General features: G+C 45.1%; 3 protein-coding genes across 3 annotated transcripts in view; all 3 read right to left on the bottom strand.

The window, feature by feature from the left end:
• Positions 1-3,887: 3,887 nt before the first annotated feature.
• VAX2 (ventral anterior homeobox 2) overlaps positions 3,888-20,008 on the bottom strand; it is a 160,876-nt gene continuing 144,755 nt past the window's right edge. Inside the window, exon 3 of the mRNA XM_089691166.1 lies at positions 3,888-6,167. Within this exon, the coding sequence (XP_089547292.1) occupies positions 5,703-6,167 (465 nt within the window). The 3' untranslated portion in view covers positions 3,888-5,702. The remainder of the gene's footprint in view (positions 6,168-20,008) is intronic.
• LOC149450997 (uncharacterized) lies at positions 12,792-13,722 on the bottom strand (the record flags this gene model as incomplete). The annotated part of the gene is made up of 1 exon (XM_089691147.1): positions 12,792-13,722. A coding segment is annotated over one exon (636 nt), but the record flags the coding sequence as incomplete, so codon positions are not given.
• LOC149450996 (uncharacterized) lies at positions 13,834-18,081 on the bottom strand. The gene is made up of 3 exons (XM_089691172.1): positions 16,296-18,081; positions 14,762-16,180; positions 13,834-14,714 (listed from the first exon to the last, which is right to left on the bottom strand). Exons 1-3 carry the CDS (start codon positions 18,079-18,081, stop codon positions 13,834-13,836), a joined length of 4,086 nt encoding a protein of 1,361 aa, XP_089547298.1.

Genomic DNA, 20,008 nt, shown 5'->3' with positions numbered 1-20,008 from the left:
AACTTGTATATTGATTTTTTGGCGCATGTGTGTTACAATGAGGGATGTGATGTGAACATAGGGAAGGAGGGTGGACCACCAAGCCCAGAGTTGGTTTTGACTGGTTAAAAAAAAGTATTAAATTAATTTTAAATGTAGCCATAGTATGGACCTGAATTTGAATTTTCTCATCCCATGTACAAAAACAATAATAATTTGCGAAATAAAGCCAGAGCTTGGATCCTGTCAATTTCTGGTACACTAAGCACTGTTGTCAGTTTAGCATAGGAAAAAAGCTTACTGGAATGGAGAGCAAAGGGATGACTTTATTAGTATCCTACTGCTCCTCCCTTGCCTAGTTACCATCTTGGGGATGTGTCTTGGTCCCAGCTGTGGTGTTACTGCAGTGGAGGTCAATGGCCTGGCTACATTTTCTGTTTTTGGATGAAACAGCATAACAATTCTATAGGTGGGTAAAACCCAATATAGGTATTTCCATTGTGTATTTAGCAGCTAGCCTGAAGTTCAGCTTTAATTACTCTGAGATTTGAGAAATTAAGGCTCAGTTCATGTGTTGAATTATAAATTAAGATAAAAAACTGATTCTCTTTAAATTTGAAGTCCCATTCCATTGGTAACTCTCCTGGAGGTCTAAGATAGAAGAAATTCAGATGGAATACCTTTATCCCATTCACTGAGGTTTGAGAAACCAATGTACAATTATAAATTATAATCAAAAACTGATTCTCTTTATATTTGAACTGACAATCCATTGGCAGATTTCCTGGAGGTCTGTGATGGAAAAACTTTCTGATGGAATATTTTTATTCCATCCATTGAGGTTCGAGAAATCAAGGCTCAATCCTCATGTACAATTATAAATTAACATTAAAAACTGATTTTCTTTATATTTTGAGAAGACTTTGATATGAAAATCATCGGGGGATCTGTGATGGAAGGAAGTCTGATGGAATACTTTTATTCCATCCATTGAGGCTCTAAAAATCAAGGATCAATTCTTATGAACAATTATAAATTAAAGTAAAAAACTGATTCTGAATTCCCAGTCCATTGGTAGATCTCCTGGAGGTCTGTATTGGAAAAAAATTCTGATGGAATACTTTTAATCCATCCATTGAGGTTCAAGAAACCAAGGCTCAATTCACAATTACAATTATAAATTAAAATAATAAAAAAAAAAACTGAATGTCTTTAAAATACCTTACAGTATACGTTCCTTGAGGGTTAGGGACTGGTGTGAATGTACACTATATATGTAAAGCGCTGTGTAAATTGATGGTGCTATATAAGTACCTGTAATCAATCAAATTTGAACTCCAAATCTATTGGTAGATCTCCTTGAGGTCTGTGATAGAAAAACTTCTGATGGGAAACTTTTGTTATTGAGGCTATAGCACTCAAGGCTCAGTTCTCGTATGCAAATATAATTTAATATTACAAACTGATTCATATTTGAACACCCAATCCATTGGTAAATCTCCTGGAGGTATGGGATGGAAGAAACTGATGGAATACTTTTATTCTATCCATTGGGGATCTAGAAATCAAGCATCAATTTTTACGTACAATTATAAATTAAAATCAAAACTATTTGTTTTTAAATATGAACTCCCAATGCATTGGTAGATCTCCTGGAGGTCTGTAATGGGAAAAAATTCTGATGGAATACTTTTATTCTATTCATTGACGTTCAAGAAGTCAAGGCTCAATTCTCGCTGCCAATTATAAATTAAAATCAAAAACTGAATGTTTATATTTGAACTTCCAGTCCATTGGTAGATCTCCTGGAGGTCTGTAGTGGAAAAAAATTCTTATGGAATAATTTTAATCCATTCATTGAGGTTCAAGAAAGCAAGGCTCAATTCTCATTTACAATGATAAATTAAAGTGTTACTAAACCTACAACAGTACAATCAGTCTGTATATGCAGTAAAGCATGCTTGTTATACTCACTGTGGAACCTAAGGGGTTAACCCTGTCTTCTCTGCCCCTCCTTTTGTTGAAATGACCACCTGATACAGGCTGAATCCATAGTCACATACACATGTTCAGTTTGGTGTGTATTGCTAGAGAGTTTTTTGTTTTCTTTGGAGAGTGCATGTGACCAGCACAGGGCCAATCAGCACTGTCCAGACAGAGGGTCAGGGGTTTCACACTCTCCTAGAGCAGAAAGAAAACTCCTCCTACAAGCTTTAACCAGTGCTCTGCTGAAGTCACAAGACAGCTCTAACTGCTGATGAGAAAAGGTATTTAGCAATTTATATTTACTAAAATAATTGCATTAAAATGTACTGTGTACTGTGGGAGAGCAGATATAGTGAATGCAGGGTCCGGGGAGAGCGGATATAGTGAATGCCGGGTCCAAGGAGACCAGATATAGTGAATGCATGGTCCAGGGAGACTGGATATAGTGAATGCAGGGTCCAGGGAGACCAGATATAGTGTATGCATGGTCCGGCGAGAATGGATATAGTGAATGCCGGGTCCGAGGAGACCAGATATAGTGAATGCAGGGTCCGGGGAGAGCGGATATAGTGAATGCAGGGTCCAAGGAGACCAGATATAGTGAATGCATGGTCCGGGGAGACTGGATATAGTGAATGCAGGGTCCGGGGAGACCAGATATAGTGTATGCAGGGTCCGAGGAGACCGGATATAGTGAATGCAGGGTCCAAGGAGACCAGATATAGTGAATGCATGGTCCGGGGAGACTGGATATAGTGAATGCAGGGTCCGGGGAGACCAGATATAGTGTATGCAGGGTCCGGTGAGAATGGATATAGTGAATGCCGGGTCCGAGGAGACCAGATATAGTGAATGCCGGGTTCTGGGTTTAGTAACACTTTAAAATTAAAAAAAAATGAAATCTCTTTAAAACACCTTAAATATTACAATCCTCGAGGGTTAGGGACTGATGTGAATGTACCATATATATATATATATATATATATATATATATATATATATATAAAACACTGTATAAATTGATGGTGCTATAAAAGTACCTGTAATCAGCCTAATTTTAACTCCCAATCCATTGGTAAATCTACTGGAGGTATGGAATGGAAAAAACTCTGATGGAATACTTTTATTTCATCCATTGAGGCTCTAGATATCAAGCCTCAATTTTCACATGCAATTATAAATTAAAATCAAAAACTATTTGTCTATAAATATGAACTCCCAATGCATTGGAAGATCTCCTGGAGGTCTGTAATGGACAAAAAAATCTGATGGAATACTAATCCATCCATTTAGGTTCAAGAAATCAAGGTTCAATTCTTGTTTACAATTATAAATTAAAATCAAAAACTGATTCTGTTTACATTTGAACTCCCAATCCACTGGTAGATCTCCTGGAGATTTGTGATAGAAGAAATTTTGATAGGATATTTTTTTTCCTTCCATTGAGGCAATAGGACTCAAGGTTCAATTCTCGTATCCAATTATAAATTAATAATAAAAACGGATTCTCTTTATATTTAAACTCCCAATCCAATGGTAAATCTCCTGGAGGTAAGGAATGGAAGAAACTCTGATGAAATACCTTTATTCCATCCATTGAGACTCTAATAATGAAGCCTCGTTTTTTTATGTGCAATTACAGATAAAAATCAAAAACTATTTGTCTTTAACTATGAACTCACAATTCATTGGTAGATCTCCTGGAGGTCTGTGATGGAAGAAATTCTGATGGAATACATTTATCCCAAATTAAAGCATTTAATACTTTCTGAAATGGCGGCATATGTAAGAGAAGTTGTTATATGTCAACTATGACAATTTTAAACCTTTTATACACATTATAAAAATGTACCAAGGGCATTTAACCGGCATAAGTAGCTATGGTAGACATTAGTTTGATTTTAAAAAAAGAATCAAATTCAGAAGGTTAAATGTGATTTTTAACAGCATCATATTAATACATCAACTTCCAAATAGGAAATAGAATTTTGTGAGATTTTGAATGAGAAAGAAAATTTGATTGGTCACATCTGAGCCTAGCCACTGTCACTTTGTAGTTTCTAAGACGTTCAAATTAGATTTTTGTATTATGATACAGTCAATACACTTTCAGGCCTACATCTGGACATACTTGCTCATGTATTTAACCGTTGGTTTGTGTGAGGATTGTGAAGAGGGCCTATAATCAAATGCTAATTATGGAGTAATAGAAGGGCTGAGATATTTACCTTTCTTGGAGAAAATGTTGCTCTAGGCTCCCTCAGTTCTGCTTACATGAGAGCCTAGGTATTGCTGCCCCCTGGTAAAGAGAGGGATCAGGGATATGGATGGTAGGTATGTAGTTCAGCCTTTCCATTACCCTGTATTTATTAATGCCAGCCAGGCCATGAACATAGCTTTAAGGTATTATACATGGTCAGTTTATGTGATTGAAGGGTCTTAACCACTGTGGACAGTAGTTGTTCACATGGCTCAAGCACATCTCTGGCCATATTTGAGAACTACGTTAAGTCATTTTCATGGATGGTGCTATTCATACAACAGAAAAGATGGGGAATTTAAATCTGAAGTTTAACTCACTTATATTTTGCTTTTGTGGTCCCTCCCCCTTCTCCTCCTCCTCGTCAACATGCAAATGTTTTACTTACAAGCCTTAGTTTAGACTCGTTGATGTCATCCTTTTGTCATTGTGCTTGTCTGCGCAATACAGGCAGATCATGGCTGGAGGGAGGGCCTGGCAGGGTGCTATACATAGTTCCATCTGATAAAACCACAGAACCTACAGTAATAATACAATTTTAGCAGTGGACGTCCCACTTCAGCAAGTATTTTGGCATGGACTTCCTCGATATCTACAGATCTGGTTCAGATAAGAATATGCAATGAGGTTTTCAACGTGTATGTTTGAACCAAGGATACATTTCTTTGGATACCCTAACTTTGCATTTACAGAAGCTTTTTCGACTTGGGGCTTTTCCAGAAACTGTTCCACCTCCTAAAACTCTAATACATACTTATGGACAATTCTTGAAGATCTTCAATGAGTATACACTGCCGCTGGTGTAGAACAACAATGATAAGATACAATGACTGTGTTTGCAAACAGGCCATTGGAATATTGGATTTGTCTTTATATTCATATTATATCCGTCAACATGTTGACAAGGAGAAACAGTTATCATATAAAGACCAATTTCATGGAAACTAGGTCAAATTTGACCTTGCTTGGTTAATTACCACATGGCATACTGTGTTTGTAGTGTTTACCAATCACCATACCACCATGAGCTGCTTAAATGTCTGAGTTTACCATTTGTCCTCTTTTGTGACACCTACACTGTCCAGTTTTACAAACTTCTAGTACCGAAGGATAGCCATCTGTGGTCTACAGGAACCTTACATAATTAATGTGTGAAACACCACTGACCTGGACTACAGAGCTTACACTCAAAAGCTGCTCTGTTATTAATTAACAATTGATTTCACACCATTAAACATTGGCTACAGACATATGTGCTGGTGCCCCCATGGTCATCATCATGCTCCGTACTTCCTGTTTCTGGATTTCATCGTCATTGTGAAAACAAGCACACGCACACACACACACACACGACTAGACACGTTTGGTTGGAAAAGTCTCTTGATATTTTTTTGACTTGCAATACCAGTCACTAGGTGCGTGGACAGGAAGCAAATTAAGTGGACTTTGACACCAGTTTTGAGGTCAACAATGACTCTTAAGAACTTGGCTTTTTGCTGGTGACACTGTCTTTTCTCTCCAGGCGGGTGTAAGGCTCAAACGCCGAGCTACCCAGTCCATATCCAGTTGGTATTTCATGGAGGCCTCCCAGTAGAGGACCAGGGAAACACAGGGAAGCTGGTAGCCTTGGAGAAGTTGAAGAAGCTAAGGATGGAACTTGGAGGGTGAAGGCTCCGGCTCCAGGAGGGCTACTGCTTATTCCTGGTGATGTGCTTCCCGAGGTACCCAAGCTGGACCCATTGGCTGATGGGCTGCCCATTGGGTTTTGACTAGGAGAGAGCAAATTGGGTGGCCCTGGAACGGACAACAGTCTACCTTGCTCCAATAACCGTAAAATATTGCAAGTCGCAAAGGATTCAGAGGTGGAAGAGGAGCGTTTCTCAGAGTCCCTGCTCTGGTCCTTCTTCTGCTTGGTCCTACGGTTCTGGAACCAGACTTTGACCTAGGGAGAAGAAGTATAAATAATAAACAACATTGTCATACATTTATCCAAATAATGAACAAGACAAAGGACCACTGACATGAAAAAAAAAAACCACTCCTAATACTTTTGCTATTAAATTGTTAACTTCTAAAATATAAAACATCCCTTATTGTCTATAATTCTATGTAATTGTAAAGTAACTATATAAAGGTCTTCACAGCCATAGCAATAAAACAAAACATATTCTGTTAATGCTGTAGTGATATATAGAATAAATTACATGCCAAGGAGTTGTTTATTGTTAATGGCCCTGTTTAAGTCGGTCAGCTTTGCCTCAAGTAATCTCATCTATTTGACAACATAAAAAGCATTAAACCAGATAGAAGGTGTATCAGAGCTGTTCTTCTTCAAACTATGCACCCCAAAGCAACATAAACCCAAAGATGGCCATTAGAATGTCTATCAAAAATATTTGTTTTCTCAATATGTTTTGATATTCCATTGGTTACAAATCGATGATCGTTTTTGACTGTGACAAAAATTCAAAGGAGAAGGATGGATACTTTATCATGTTTCCTACATAGTTAGTCTGTTTGAAAAAATGCACAAGTCCATTTAGTTCAGCCACTAAAAGGGAAAAATAAAATGTAAACAATCCTATATGCACAGTCCTATAACCACAGTTGATCCAGAGGATGGTAAAAAACAACAATAAAGCATGAACCAATTTGCTCCAACAGGGCACAAAATTCCTTCTTAATCCCCCGAGAGGCAATCGGATATTCCCTGGATCAACTTTACCAGCTATATTCTGTGTATCCAAGAAATAATCCAGGACTTTTTTAAAGGAATCCACTGAGCTGGCCAGAACCAACTCTTGAGGGAGTCTATTCCACATTTTCACAGCTCTCACTGTGAAGAAACCTTTCTGTGTTTGGAGATTAAATTTCTTTTCCTCCAGATGTAAAGAGTGCCCCCTTGTCCTCTGTGATGACCTCAGAGGGAATAACTCTACACCAAGTTCACTTAATGAATCACTGATGTATTATACATGTTGATTATACCCCCCTTCCTTAATCTCCTCTTCTCAAGAGAGAATACATTCAGTTCCTCTAATCTTTCCTCATAGCTGATCTCCTCCATGCCTCTTATCAGTTTGGTTGCCCTTCTCTGTACTTTCTCCAGTTCCCCAATGTTCTTTTTGTGAATTGGTGCCCAAAACTGAACTGCATATTCCAGATGAGGTCTTACTAATGATTTGTACCGGGGGAAATATCTCTACCTGGAGTCTATACCTCTTTTAATACAAGAGAGGATTTTGCTCACTTTAGAAACCGCAGCTTGGCATTGCATGCCATTATTAAGCTTGTGATCTACCAGAACTCCCAGATCCTTCTCCACCATTGACTCCCCCAGTTTTACCCCCCCTAGTATGTATGGTGCATGCATATTCTTAGCCCCCAAGTACAGAACCTTACATTTATCAACATTAACCTCATTTACCACATAGTTGCCCAATTACACAGAGCATTGAGGTCGGCTTGTAAGTTGGAGACATCCTGTAAGGACGTTATTCCACGGCACAGCTTGGTGTCATCTGCAAAGACTGAAATGGGACTTATAATCCCAGACCCTATATTGTTTATAAATATATTAAAAAGTAAGAGTCCCAACACTGAACCTTGGGGTACACCAATGACACCCCTAGAACATTCAGAGTATGAATCATTAATCACTACTCTCCGAATACCATCTTTTAGCCAGGTTTCCATCCATTTACATACAGATTGTTCCAAGTCTGTAGATTTTACCTTACACATTAGCCGTGTGTGGGGAACTGTGTCAGACGCTTTTGCAAAATCCAAGTATACCACGTCCACCGCCACCCCTCTGTCCAAGTATACCAAGTCCACCGCCACCCCTCTGTCCAAGTATACCAAGTCCATCGCCACCCCTCTGTCCAAGTATACCACGTCCACCACCACCCCTCTGTCCAAGTATACCACATCCACCTCCACCCTTCTGTCCAAGTATACCACGTTCACTGCCACCCCTCTGTCCAAGTATACCACGTCCACAGCCACCCCTCTGTCCAAGTATACCACATCCACCTCCACCCTTCTGTCCAAGTATACCACGTTCACTGCCACCCCTCTGTCCAAGTATAGCATGTCCACCGCCACCTCTCTGTCCACGTATATCACGTCCACTGCCACCCCTCTGTCCAAGGTTTTGCTCACCTTCTCATAAAAAGAAATCAGATTTGTTTGACAACTTCTGTCTTTCATGAATCCATGCTGTCTGTTGCTTAAAATATTTTTTTCCATCAAGAACTCATCTATGTGGTCTTTTATTAAACTCTCCAGTATCTTCCCAACTATAGAAGTTAAACTAACAGGTCTAAAATTACTTGGTAAATATTTTGACCCCTTTTTAAATTTTGGCACCACATTGGCCTTGCACCAATCCAGTGGTACTATGACAGTCATTAAAGAGTCCCTAAAAATTAAAAACAATAGCTTTGAAATGACAGAGCTCAATTCTCTAAGGATCCGTGGCTGTATGCCACCCGGTCCAGGTGCTTTATTCACCTTTATTCTGTCTAAATATTTTTGGATCATATCAATTGTGAGCCAATGTGAATCATCTGGAGCTGTGTCAGTACCATGCCCATTATGGACAAGAGCTCCCCCATGCTCCTTTGTTTACACAGAGCTGAAGAAGGTATGTTATAAATTTGCCTTCTCTTTGTCTGCAGTCACCCACTCTAGATGATTCTGTAAAGGGCCTACATGCTCGGACCGGACCTTTTTACTATTAACTTCCCTAGTTGTCTGATTATGTCCATATTTCTGTGCTCAAAGCGGTACATTTTTTGCATGGAAATATGTTTTTTTTTATTGTAGGCCTGTAATTCTTAGGAATAACTTGCTGAAATCTGTCCGAACAAGAGTCTAGTAAACATCCCGGGTATAATAAAACTTGAAACACAAAATCATAAATTATAATATAATAAATAATCATAAAAAATAATAATATAATAATAATACATTTAATTCAATAATATAATCAAACCAAAAACACTGAAATTTGAAATATAGCTCCAAGTTCACACATCACTGAGCAAAGTCGCAGAATCGTTTTCAGTGTCTGATGACGAATTTCCCCCACGAATCATTATCACTCAATTCTGCAAGTGGTTCTGATTTACTATCGCTGTTCTCTAGCCGGTCTAAACCCGCTTTTGACCTAAAGGGACGCTTTTTGGACGCCATGGACGTTTCTCAGTTTCCAGGCAGAAAGAACAGTAAAAATGCAGGCAGGGCGCCGGACAAAGCACTCGGGACAAAATGTATGTGAAATGGTTTGAAACAGGAATGTTATACTATGTGATTTTAGTGTATTTAGTGAATGTCACATTTTTACATTTTTGAATTTCCCGCCGGTTCCGTCCCCCGTACGTCCCATACATCCCGATCCTTGCAGGGAACGGAAAACGGAAGACGGATGCGGGCATCGGCCGGGGACACTGCAGGGGGGACGTCACGGGAGCGAAGGACAAGGTAAGTGCAGGAGGGATCCCGGAGCAACGCTGCATGGTGATCCCTAGTCTAGCTCGGGGTTACCGCTTTTAGTACTGAAAGTTAACCCCGAGCTACACTCAGAAATACCGCCAGGGGGGTTAATATATCTGAAGAATTTTGGGGGGTTTGTCCTGCTCTCTTTTGCAATCTGTCATTCGTTTTCAATTTTTGCAGCCTTGATTTCCTTTTTGCATATTCTGTTATATTCTTTGTATGTTTAAACGATGATAGTGTTCCTTCATTTTTATATTTAATAAAAGCTCTTTTTTTATTATCTATAGCTTTTGTAACTTTGGCCATAAGCCACATAGGTTTGATTTTTAGCTTTTTATACTTGTTGCCCATGTGAATATATTTTGCAGTGTGTTCACATACAGTCTTTTTGAAGAACTCCCATTTCTCCCACACGAACCAAGGTTTTTGTGTGTGGAATCAATATTAGCTATGGCACTCCAAGCTTGGATATTTCCCTGTACATCCATCTGCCATAAGGTACGCGCCAGGTGTATCCTAGACATGTGGGGTTTGATTCAGTCTGAATTGACATGCAGACCAAAATTTCATTATTCGGAAAAATAGATGTATTTGAATTTCTAAATACAACAGTAACAAATGTCAACGAATATGAAATAAATATTAACAAAATAACTAAATTAATTTGTTTCATTCGGATGAAGCAACCGAATGAAACGAATGATTTGAATTCGATAATAGCTGCTTGTTAAGAAGCAAGTCTGGTATGGATTTTAAGGGAACCCCATGTCAAAATAAAAACGGCCTGGGTCCCCCCCCCCCCACAATCCATACCAGACCCTTATCCGAACATGCAGCCCAGCAGGTCAGGAAATGTCGAGCTAACACCCCCTTCCTGAGCCATACCAGGCCACATGCCCTCAACATGGAGAGGGTGGTTTGGGGCAGGGGTCATGGTTGCTAAGGACTCGGCAGCCAGCAGGCCATACTGCTTCCTAACAACCAGTTATCCTTCACAATGAACTAGACTGAATTTGTTATTTTCGATTCAAATGCTTCAATCAGAAATTAAACAAGACAATTTTTTTCATTGTGCACATGTCTGGTGTATCTCCGCTCAGCTGTACCCTTTACCCCTTACTCATGGTCTTCAACAAAATGCAACTCAACACACCAGCATGTTCCACCAGCAAGCAGAGAATTTTACAGGGTAGGATACAATGAAGGAACATTATAGTAGGCATAAAGAGGAGGATCAGGTAACTGGGACCAGATTATATTATATATAATATATATATTATATTTGCACATATCATTTTGTAAATACTGTAAGTATGTTTCTGAAATGTTATACATCTATTTAGTTCAGACTTTCATTGCTGATACCTATTTTAAAGCTGCATCTTGAGAACAGCGAACAGTGATCTAGTAACTGCTAGAGATAAATGGCCATCCATAAGAGATACATATGAGTACATTTAAACACTTTAACCTCCCTGGCGGTATGATTATTTCAGATTGTTGGTGCTCAAAGCGGTACCATTATTTTGCATGGAAATTTGGCGTTTTATATTGTAGGCCTGTAATTCTTAGGAATAACTCAGTGAAATCTGTCCGAACAAGAGTCTAGTAAACATCCCGGGTATGATAAAACTTGAAACACAAAATCATAAATTATAATTTAATAAATATTCATAAAAAATAATAATATAATAATAATAATAATAAATTTAATTCAATAATATAATCAAACCAAACACACTGAAATGTGAAATATAGCGCCAAGTTCGCACATCGCTGAGCAAAGTCGCAGAATCGTTTTCAGTGTCTGATGACGAATTTCCCCCACGAATCATTATCACTCAATTCTGCAAGTGGTTCTGATTTACTATCGCTGTTCTCTAGCCGGTCTAAAACCGATTTTGACCTAAAGGGACGCTTTTTGGACTCCATGGACGTTTCTCAGTTTCCAGGCAGAAAGAACAGTCAAAATGCAGGCAGGGCGCCGGACAAAGCACTCGGGACAAAATGTATGTGAAATGGTTTGATACATGACTGTTGGACTTGCAGAATCCCGAGGCTAATACTTACCTACCCCCTTTAAACACCACCACCCCTTCAAAAACCTTCCCTCTCCCCAAATAAACACGCAACTCACTTTTGGTGTAAAACCGGCCATAGCAGCCATTTATTTAACATAACTCAACATAATATTTTATTACATTACCACCCGGGTCCGAGGTCTCTGAAGGCACCATTACTCCCATCACCAACTCGGCTGTATCTATTACTCAATGAAAGGCCCCCAGCCGCTACTACACCGCCTCGGGGACAATAATACTGTTACTTAACCCAGATACAGCCAAATTAACTCCCACATTACCAATATGACCTTTTATTGGGAAGGGACACCCATACCTACGATGGGCCCAACCCATAATTCCTCAACTTGTCACTCCACCACCGCCTTCAAAGACCCATCGACCCCTGCCAGCTGCCATGACAAACGAACAAACACTTCAGGACACAACAGCTATCCTGAACCGTGAACAAACGCCATGAACCCACATAAAACAAACACCACGAACAACCACCAAACAACAAAAACAACACCAGAACAAACACAATGACAAAACTATAACCAACACAACAAACAGAAGACAAACCAACTTCAGGGCGGGAGGGCGGGAGAAACCACCTCCGTGATGGCACAAGCTCCGACTGACTCCGACAAGACACAACCCCCCAATTCAAAACCTGCAAGACCACCCACAATGCTGCCTACACCAATCAAGTAAGTAACCACCCCCCATCCCCATTTCCTTGCCAATACTCCACCCAAATTACACTCTCTGCCTCGTCTGCACGCCCCAGTCATGCTGGCCCTCCCTTATACTTCGCTCAGTCCAGGCCCTGACTTGACTGTTGGACTTGCAGAATCCCGAGGCTAATACTTACCTACCCCCTTTAAACACCACCACCCCTTCAAAAACCTTCCCTCTCCCCAAATAAACACGCAACTCACTTTTGGTGTAAAACCGGCCATAGCAGCCATTTATTTAACATAACTCAACATAATATTTTATTACATTACCACCCGGGTCCGAGGTCTCTGAAGGCACCATTACTCCCATCACCAACTCGGCTGTATCTATTACTCAATGAAAGGCCCCCAGCCGCTACTACACCGCCTCGGGGACAATAATACTGTTACTTAACCCAGATACAGCCAAATTAACTCCCACATTACCAATATGACCTTTTATTGGGAAGGGACACCCATACCTACGATGGGCCCAACCCATAATTCCTCAACTTGTCACTCCACCACCGCCTTCAAAGACCCATCGACCCCTGCCACAGCACACGAGTGTGAACCCTTACACTCGTGTAGCCCGCCACACACGTAATCCACGCTGGATACCATCCTGCAGGCCCAAGGACCACAGATCAATCCCAACTGCATTAAGATGCACCCCATCCGAGCGCAAATATCGCCAGGACTCCTCCTCCAACTCCCTATGACGGACTGCTAGGCCACCATTCCTCACCACAAAACGCGCCACCTCCTTATTCACCTTAACTCGAGCCCTATTAATTTTTTCAACGGAGCGGGCCATCCGCCAATAAGCACGGGCCACTATATCCGACCATACCAGCACTGTGCCCGGGAAAAAGGACCGAATCCGCAAAAAATCAAACTTAATGTCCCGGATAACCTCCCGCATGGAGCGCAACCCGAGATCATTACCCCCCACATGCAATACCAAAACATCGGGAGGCCGGTCCAAACGGGAATAGTGATGAATTTCCGGGACCACCCTGGACCACAACATTCCCGGCACTCCAAGCCAACGAAGCCTAGCCTCCCCCCTCTCAAATCCCAGTTGCCGACCCTCTGGACGAACATCCGCCCTCTTAGCCCCCCAAAAAACATATGAATGGCCCAAGATCCATACCAAGCAGCCTTCGGAACCTGCAAAGAAACACACAAAAGAAGGGAGGAGGTAGAACCTTCACCACAAAGGCCCCCACAAAACAAACAAAAAACACAGAGGTAACAAAATACAAGTACCACAGAGACCAACACAACAACACCAAAAACTTTTTTTTTTTTTTTTTTTAACTCACAAGAACTGAGGACGCACATACAACTTGAACCTATCCGAATCCCACCGCCCAATCCGACGAACCACTTGATCACCTAAACCCCAGCGGGCGGCCTCCGTAGCTGCCCCAATGCGAAACGAATGAGACGAGTAATGTTCCACACCCAACCCGGCAGACTGCAAACACCGTTTAAACACTGCCCCAAATTGGAATCGAGACAGAGCCATCCCATTCGTATGCAAAAAGAAAACCCCAGGAAGGTCAGGTCTCACCTCGAGAAATTCCCTAACCGCCCGTACCGGACAAATCCGAGAACTCGGAATCTCAGCCAATTCCACCCAGGTACCCCGACCCAAACGGTCCGTTTTTGACTTGCGCAGAAAAATTCGCACCCCACTACCCAACAAGACCACCTCATCTACGGCCAAACCACCCTCGCCCCACTTAGTCCGACTCACCAACTCCCCAACCCGAAATGCCCCAAAAAATGCCAGCACAAAAGCCGCACGGAACAAAATCGCCTCATACAACGAGGAACAAATACAATCCAACTGGCCAACCACCACTTGAAGAACCTCAAAAGACACCGGCCGTCTAGAATCAGGGATGGAACGGCCCTTCCTGTACCCCCGCATAGCCTGCCGAACAAGGAAATCCTTTGTCACGTCACGACCCCCCGCCAGTTTGAAATGAAAAGCCAACCCCGCCAGCTTGCGAGACATCAAAGTCGCGGAAACACCCCTTTCAAAATTCCTGCCGATGAAATAAAGCAGGAGGCATAGGGCATCATCCACCCCTAAACCACCCCCCACCTCACTCACCAGCTCCAGCCATTCCCGCCACACCTTCTCATAGAAAACCCAAGTGGACGCGCAAACCGACGTCTGAATCAAGGCCGCTGAAGAGGCAAGGCAATGCTCCACAAGTGATCTGGACAATCGATACCGCGTTGCTCCGCTTCTGGTGCCAACCGACGGAATCGATCCCACTGAAAACGAGATAGAGCATCAGCAATGGAGTTATCCACGCCCGGAACATGTACAGCCGAAATAAAACAATTGAGACCCAAACAGTCCAAAACCAACCGCTGCAACATACGAACCACCGGCCGAGACGTGGCCGAAACACGGTTAATGGCATGAACCACGCTCAAATTATCACAATGAAAACGAATCCGTTTATTCCGGAAAACAGCACTCCACAAAGAAACAGCTAAAACGATGGGGAAAAGCTCCAGTAATGTCAGATTACGCAACAGACCTTCCTCCCGCCATTGCAAAGGCCACGAACCCGCACACCACTGACCCTGAAAATAGGCCCCAAAACCGGCCGAGCCCGCCGCATCCGTAAAGAGTTCCAAATCAAAATTGGACACGACCCCATCCAACCAAAGTGATCTTCCATTATAGGAATCGAGAAACGACCTCCATACCCCCAAATCATCCCGTAGCTCACCTCGCAGCCGAACCCTGTGATGCGGGGCCGCCACACCAGCCGTGGCCGCCGCCAAACGCCTGGAAAATATACGCCCCATGGGCATGATGCGACAAGCAAAATTTAACTTGCCTAGTAACGACTGCAAGTCCCGAAGCCGAATCTTCCTGCACTGACCCACCGAACTCACCAACCCCCGGAGCTCCCTCAATTTATCCTGCGGCAAACGACATTCCATGGCTTCAGTATCAACAATAATTCCCAAGAAACACAATTCCGTTGTCGGACCCACCGTCTTATCCGAAGCCAAAGGAACGCCAAAATGCTCAAACACATGTTCCACCGTGCTCAGTAGCGACGCACAAATGGAACTACCCGGAGGGCCAATACACAAAAAATCATCCAAATAATGGATGACAGATGCGAGCCCAGAAACATCCCTAACCGCCCATTCAAGAAAAGAACTAAAAGTCTCAAATAGAGAACAAGAAATGGCGCAGCCCATAGGCAAGCAACGATCAACAAATATGCACCCCTCCCATTTGCAACCCAGCAATCGGAGACAACTAGGATGCACCGGCAAAAGGCGAAACGCCGCCTCAATATCAGTTTTTGCCAACAGGGCACCCCGACCAAACCGCCGCACCCATGAAATCGCCGCGTCAAAAGAAGTGTAGGAAACAGAACACAAACCTGGGTCAATAGCATCATTGACCGAACCCCCCCGCGGATGAGACAGGTGATGAATGAGTCTATATTTATTAGGCTCTTTTTTGGGAACAACACCCAGCGGCGAAATTACCAAATTAGGCATAGGGGGGTCCACAAACGGGCCAGCCATGCGGCCCAAGGACACCTCCTTGTCAATTTTTGCCCTAATAACCTCCGGATGCAACCGCGCCGACTTCAAATTATCCGCCGCTGGAGGAACTACCGCCAGTAGACAGGGGATCAAAAAACCTTCCGAAAAACCCCGCCGCAACAGGGTCGCCGCCGCCTGATCAGGGTACCGCTTTAAAAACGGCAACATCCTTCCTACCCTCACCGGCGACTTCCCTTTTTCCAGTGTCACCACCTCTCCCCCGCCCTTGCTTGAAACACCGGGACAATGTATGGGCCCCCCCACAACCCGAGCACTCATGACGGAATCGGCAGCCGGATCCAAACCTGCACGATCCCTCATTAAACTGCCAGCAATAGCCCTTTCTAAGCACGGCCGGCTGCGCAACCGTGGCTGCACTTCCGGCCCCCCCCTGAAAGGGATGAGCCGTGGTCCTCACGGGAGTCATGAGTTTCATCCACAGCCCGATATCTTTATGGTCCCACCGCAAAGATGGCCTAACCGCCATACGCTGACGAAACTGCTCGTCATAACGTAACCACGCGATGCCCCCATAAACCCTCTGAGCTTCCCCTATGGCATCCAAGTAACAAAAAAGTGGGGAACAATGCTCAGGCGACTTCTCTCCAATAACGCTTGCCAAAATGGCAAATGCCTGAAGCCAATTAGAGAACGAGCGGGGAATCAACCGATATCGCCGCTTTTCTTCCTCCTCCCTCTTACCCTCATCTGGCCGAACTTTATCTAAGTTGAATTTCTCCAACGGTAATAAAGAAAATATTTCCACATACTCGCCCCCCCAAATGCGCTCCTTCACCTCCGGCTTCAGATGAGCCCCCAAGGGCCCCTCGAAGCACACATAAACCTCGCATTTTGCAGCGTCTGCCAAACGCACACCATCACACCCCGTAACCCCTTTATCTCCGCCGTCAACCCCAGCGTGATCCGCCGCCGCTTCACCCCTCAGAGCCTCAGAACCAGAGCTAACAGAACCCACCACCGCCGAACGCACTGCGGCCGCGACTCCAGAGACCTGCGGCCCAGCCACCGTAAACACCTGCGGGGGAACCCCAGCAGCTTCGTATCTACCACCCCCGGGGCCGACACCGCTCCCTGATGCCGCACCTAGCATTCCCGACCAAGCAGCCAAAGGTGGCGCCGAAGTCCTAGCGACCAACCCCGCCTCACAACGTGCCAACACTTCCCTGAAGCCGGACAACATCATACCGACAACACCATCAGCCCCCGGGGAACCCTCCAAAGACCCCACGTTAAGCCCTGCAGCCCCAAACCCCCTCTCCGCCAAAACAGAAACGCCACTCCCCTGGTCCCGAAACCCCTCAAACAGAGAGACTAAAGAAGACAAAGAAACAGCCCCTGAATTTAACTCACCAGGCTGCAGTCGTTCGCCGGGACCCACAGCCGCCAATCCAGAGCCAGGCAGAGATGAATGGACCGCATCTTCCTCAGAACCGCTGAGCTCCCCTTCGGATCTTCGCTCCGCATCCACCGGATCCCAGGCCGCACCAGGCCTCGCTCCGGGCTCTTCACCGGCTCCTGGGTCCGGTCGGCACACTGAACGGCTGGCAGCATCCACCGCACCAGAGCCCAGAGCCGCCCGATCATTCCTCCCACGCTGGGCTCGCTGGGAAGCAGCCGAAGCCCCAACCGACAGGGGGCCTTCTCCTGCTCCTGAAGCATTGCGGCGCAGAGGGGTGACCTCAGCACCCCCCGCCCCCCCTCGAGAGGCTCGCTGGGCCACCAAGACACGCCCAGCAGCCGCAGGCTGAGCTCCAGCAGAAGGTCTCCTCCCAGCTCCCGAGCCCAGCTGGCGCCCGGGAGTGACGTCATCAGGCCCCGCCCACCTCTCGCTCCGCACCGCCGACTTCAGGGAGGCCCGCTGGGCGGCAGAGGGGAGCCCAGCAGCCGCAGGCCGGTGAGGGAGACGTGGATCCCCGGCTCCAAAGCCCGGGCCGAAAACAGGGGCCATGTCATCACCGGCTGCCGGCCCAGAGCTCCGAGCCGCTAAGCCCCGCCCACTGCGTGCTCGAACCGCACGCAAAGATGGCCCCGACCTCGTGGTCCCGGCCTGTGACGAGGCGGCACCCTCCTGGGCCCGCCGTGAATCCGGAGAGCCCGATCCTCTGCTCCTAGGGGACGCTGACCCAGTCCCCGCTGAAGGCCGCCCGCCACTCCTCCCACGCCGGGCTGCCACCGCTGTAGGCCCGGAGCCTGCAGGGCCAGCCGCATGGTCCAGATTAAGAGGTGAGTTGGCTGGGGAGCGGGTGGTGGTAGATGTGCTCCTGCCAGGGGTCCGCCAGCGACGAGGATTCCTCCCAGCCCTCCCCGGAGAAGCAGGCCGACGCTTCACCGGCGGAGCTGGAGGGTCCCCTAAGGGGCTCCCAGAACGGCGCAGAACCCTAGCTGTCACCTCTGGGCTAAAGCGCACCGGAGGCACAGACCGCCGAGCACGAGTGCGCCCAGTAGAAGGGCCTGGTGACGCGGGCCTGGGGCCTTGCAGCATGTCTGACAGCCTCTCCCTTAACCACCCTGAGCCATTGGCTTCAGCTGCCGCCCGCAATTGGGATAGCATCCCGTCCAAGTCACTCATGGCCTAGTATTTGTTTCCCGCCGCAGGTACCAGCAAAAGAAGAAACCACCTCCGTGATGGCACAAGCTCCGACTGACTCCGACAAGACACAACCCCCCAATTCAAAACCTGCAAGACCACCCACAATGCTGCCTACACCAATCAAGTAAGTAACCACCCCCCATCCCCATTTCCTTGCCAATACTCCACCCAAATTACACTCTCTGCCTCGTCTGCACGCCCCAGTCATGCTGGCCCTCCCTTATACTTCGCTCAGTCCAGGCCCTGACTGGAATGTTATACTATGTGATTTTAGTGATTTTTGTGAATGTCACTTTTTGTCATTTTCAAATTTCCCGCCGTTCCGTCCCCCGTACGTCCTGACGCTCGCAGGGAACGGAACCAGGAAGACAGATGCCGGCATCCGCCGGATTACATTGCCGGGGACACTGCAGGGGGGACATCGCGGGAGCGCAGGACAAGGTAAGTGATCGAGGGATCCCGGAGTAGCGCCGCATGGTAAGCCTGAGTGTAGCTCGGGGTTACCGCTTGTGGTACTGAAACTTTACCCCGAGCTACACTCGGGAATACCGCCAGGGAGGTTAACAACACCATCTACACTCACTGGCCACTTTATTAGGTACACCTTGCAAGTTCCGGGTTGGACCCCCTTCTGCCTTCATTCTTCATGGCATAGATCCAACAAAGTGTTAGAAACATTCCTCAGAGATTTTGGTCCATATTGAAATGATAGCATCACACAGTTGCTGCAGATTTGTCAGCTGCACATCCATAAACCATTTATACAAAGTAGGATGGATTTCATGTTGTTTACGCCAAATTCTGACTCTGAATGTTGCAGCTGAAATTGAGACTCATCAGACCAGGCAATGTTTTTCCAATCTTCTGTGGTCCAATTTTGCTGAGCCTGTGCGAATTGTAGCCTCTGTTTCCTGTTCTTAGCTGACACGAGTGGCACCCGGTGTGGTCTTCTGCTGCTGTAGCCCATCTGCTTCAAGGTTCGAAGTGTTGTGTGTTCAGAGATGGTATTCTGCATACCTTGGTTGTAACCACTGATTATTTTAGTTACTGTTGTCTTTCTATCATCTCAAACCAGTCTGCCCATTCTCCTCTGACCTCTGACTTCAACAAGGCATTTTGGTCCACACAACTGCCACTCACTGGATATTTTCTCTTTTTTTGGACCATTCTCTGTAAACCCTAGAGAGGGTTGTGTGTGAAAATCCCAGTAGATCAGCAGTTTTTGAAATACTCAGACCAGCCCGTCTGGCACTAACAACCATGCCATGTTCAAAGTCACCTAAAT

The sequence above is a fragment of the Staurois parvus genome, unplaced genomic scaffold (assembly GCF_062004578.1).
Source record: "Staurois parvus isolate SC_StPar_1 unplaced genomic scaffold, SC_StPar_1.0 ptg000552l, whole genome shotgun sequence".
Taxonomy (NCBI): Eukaryota; Metazoa; Chordata; class Amphibia; order Anura; family Ranidae; genus Staurois; species Staurois parvus.
This window is presented reverse-complemented; position numbering and strand designations above follow the sequence as displayed.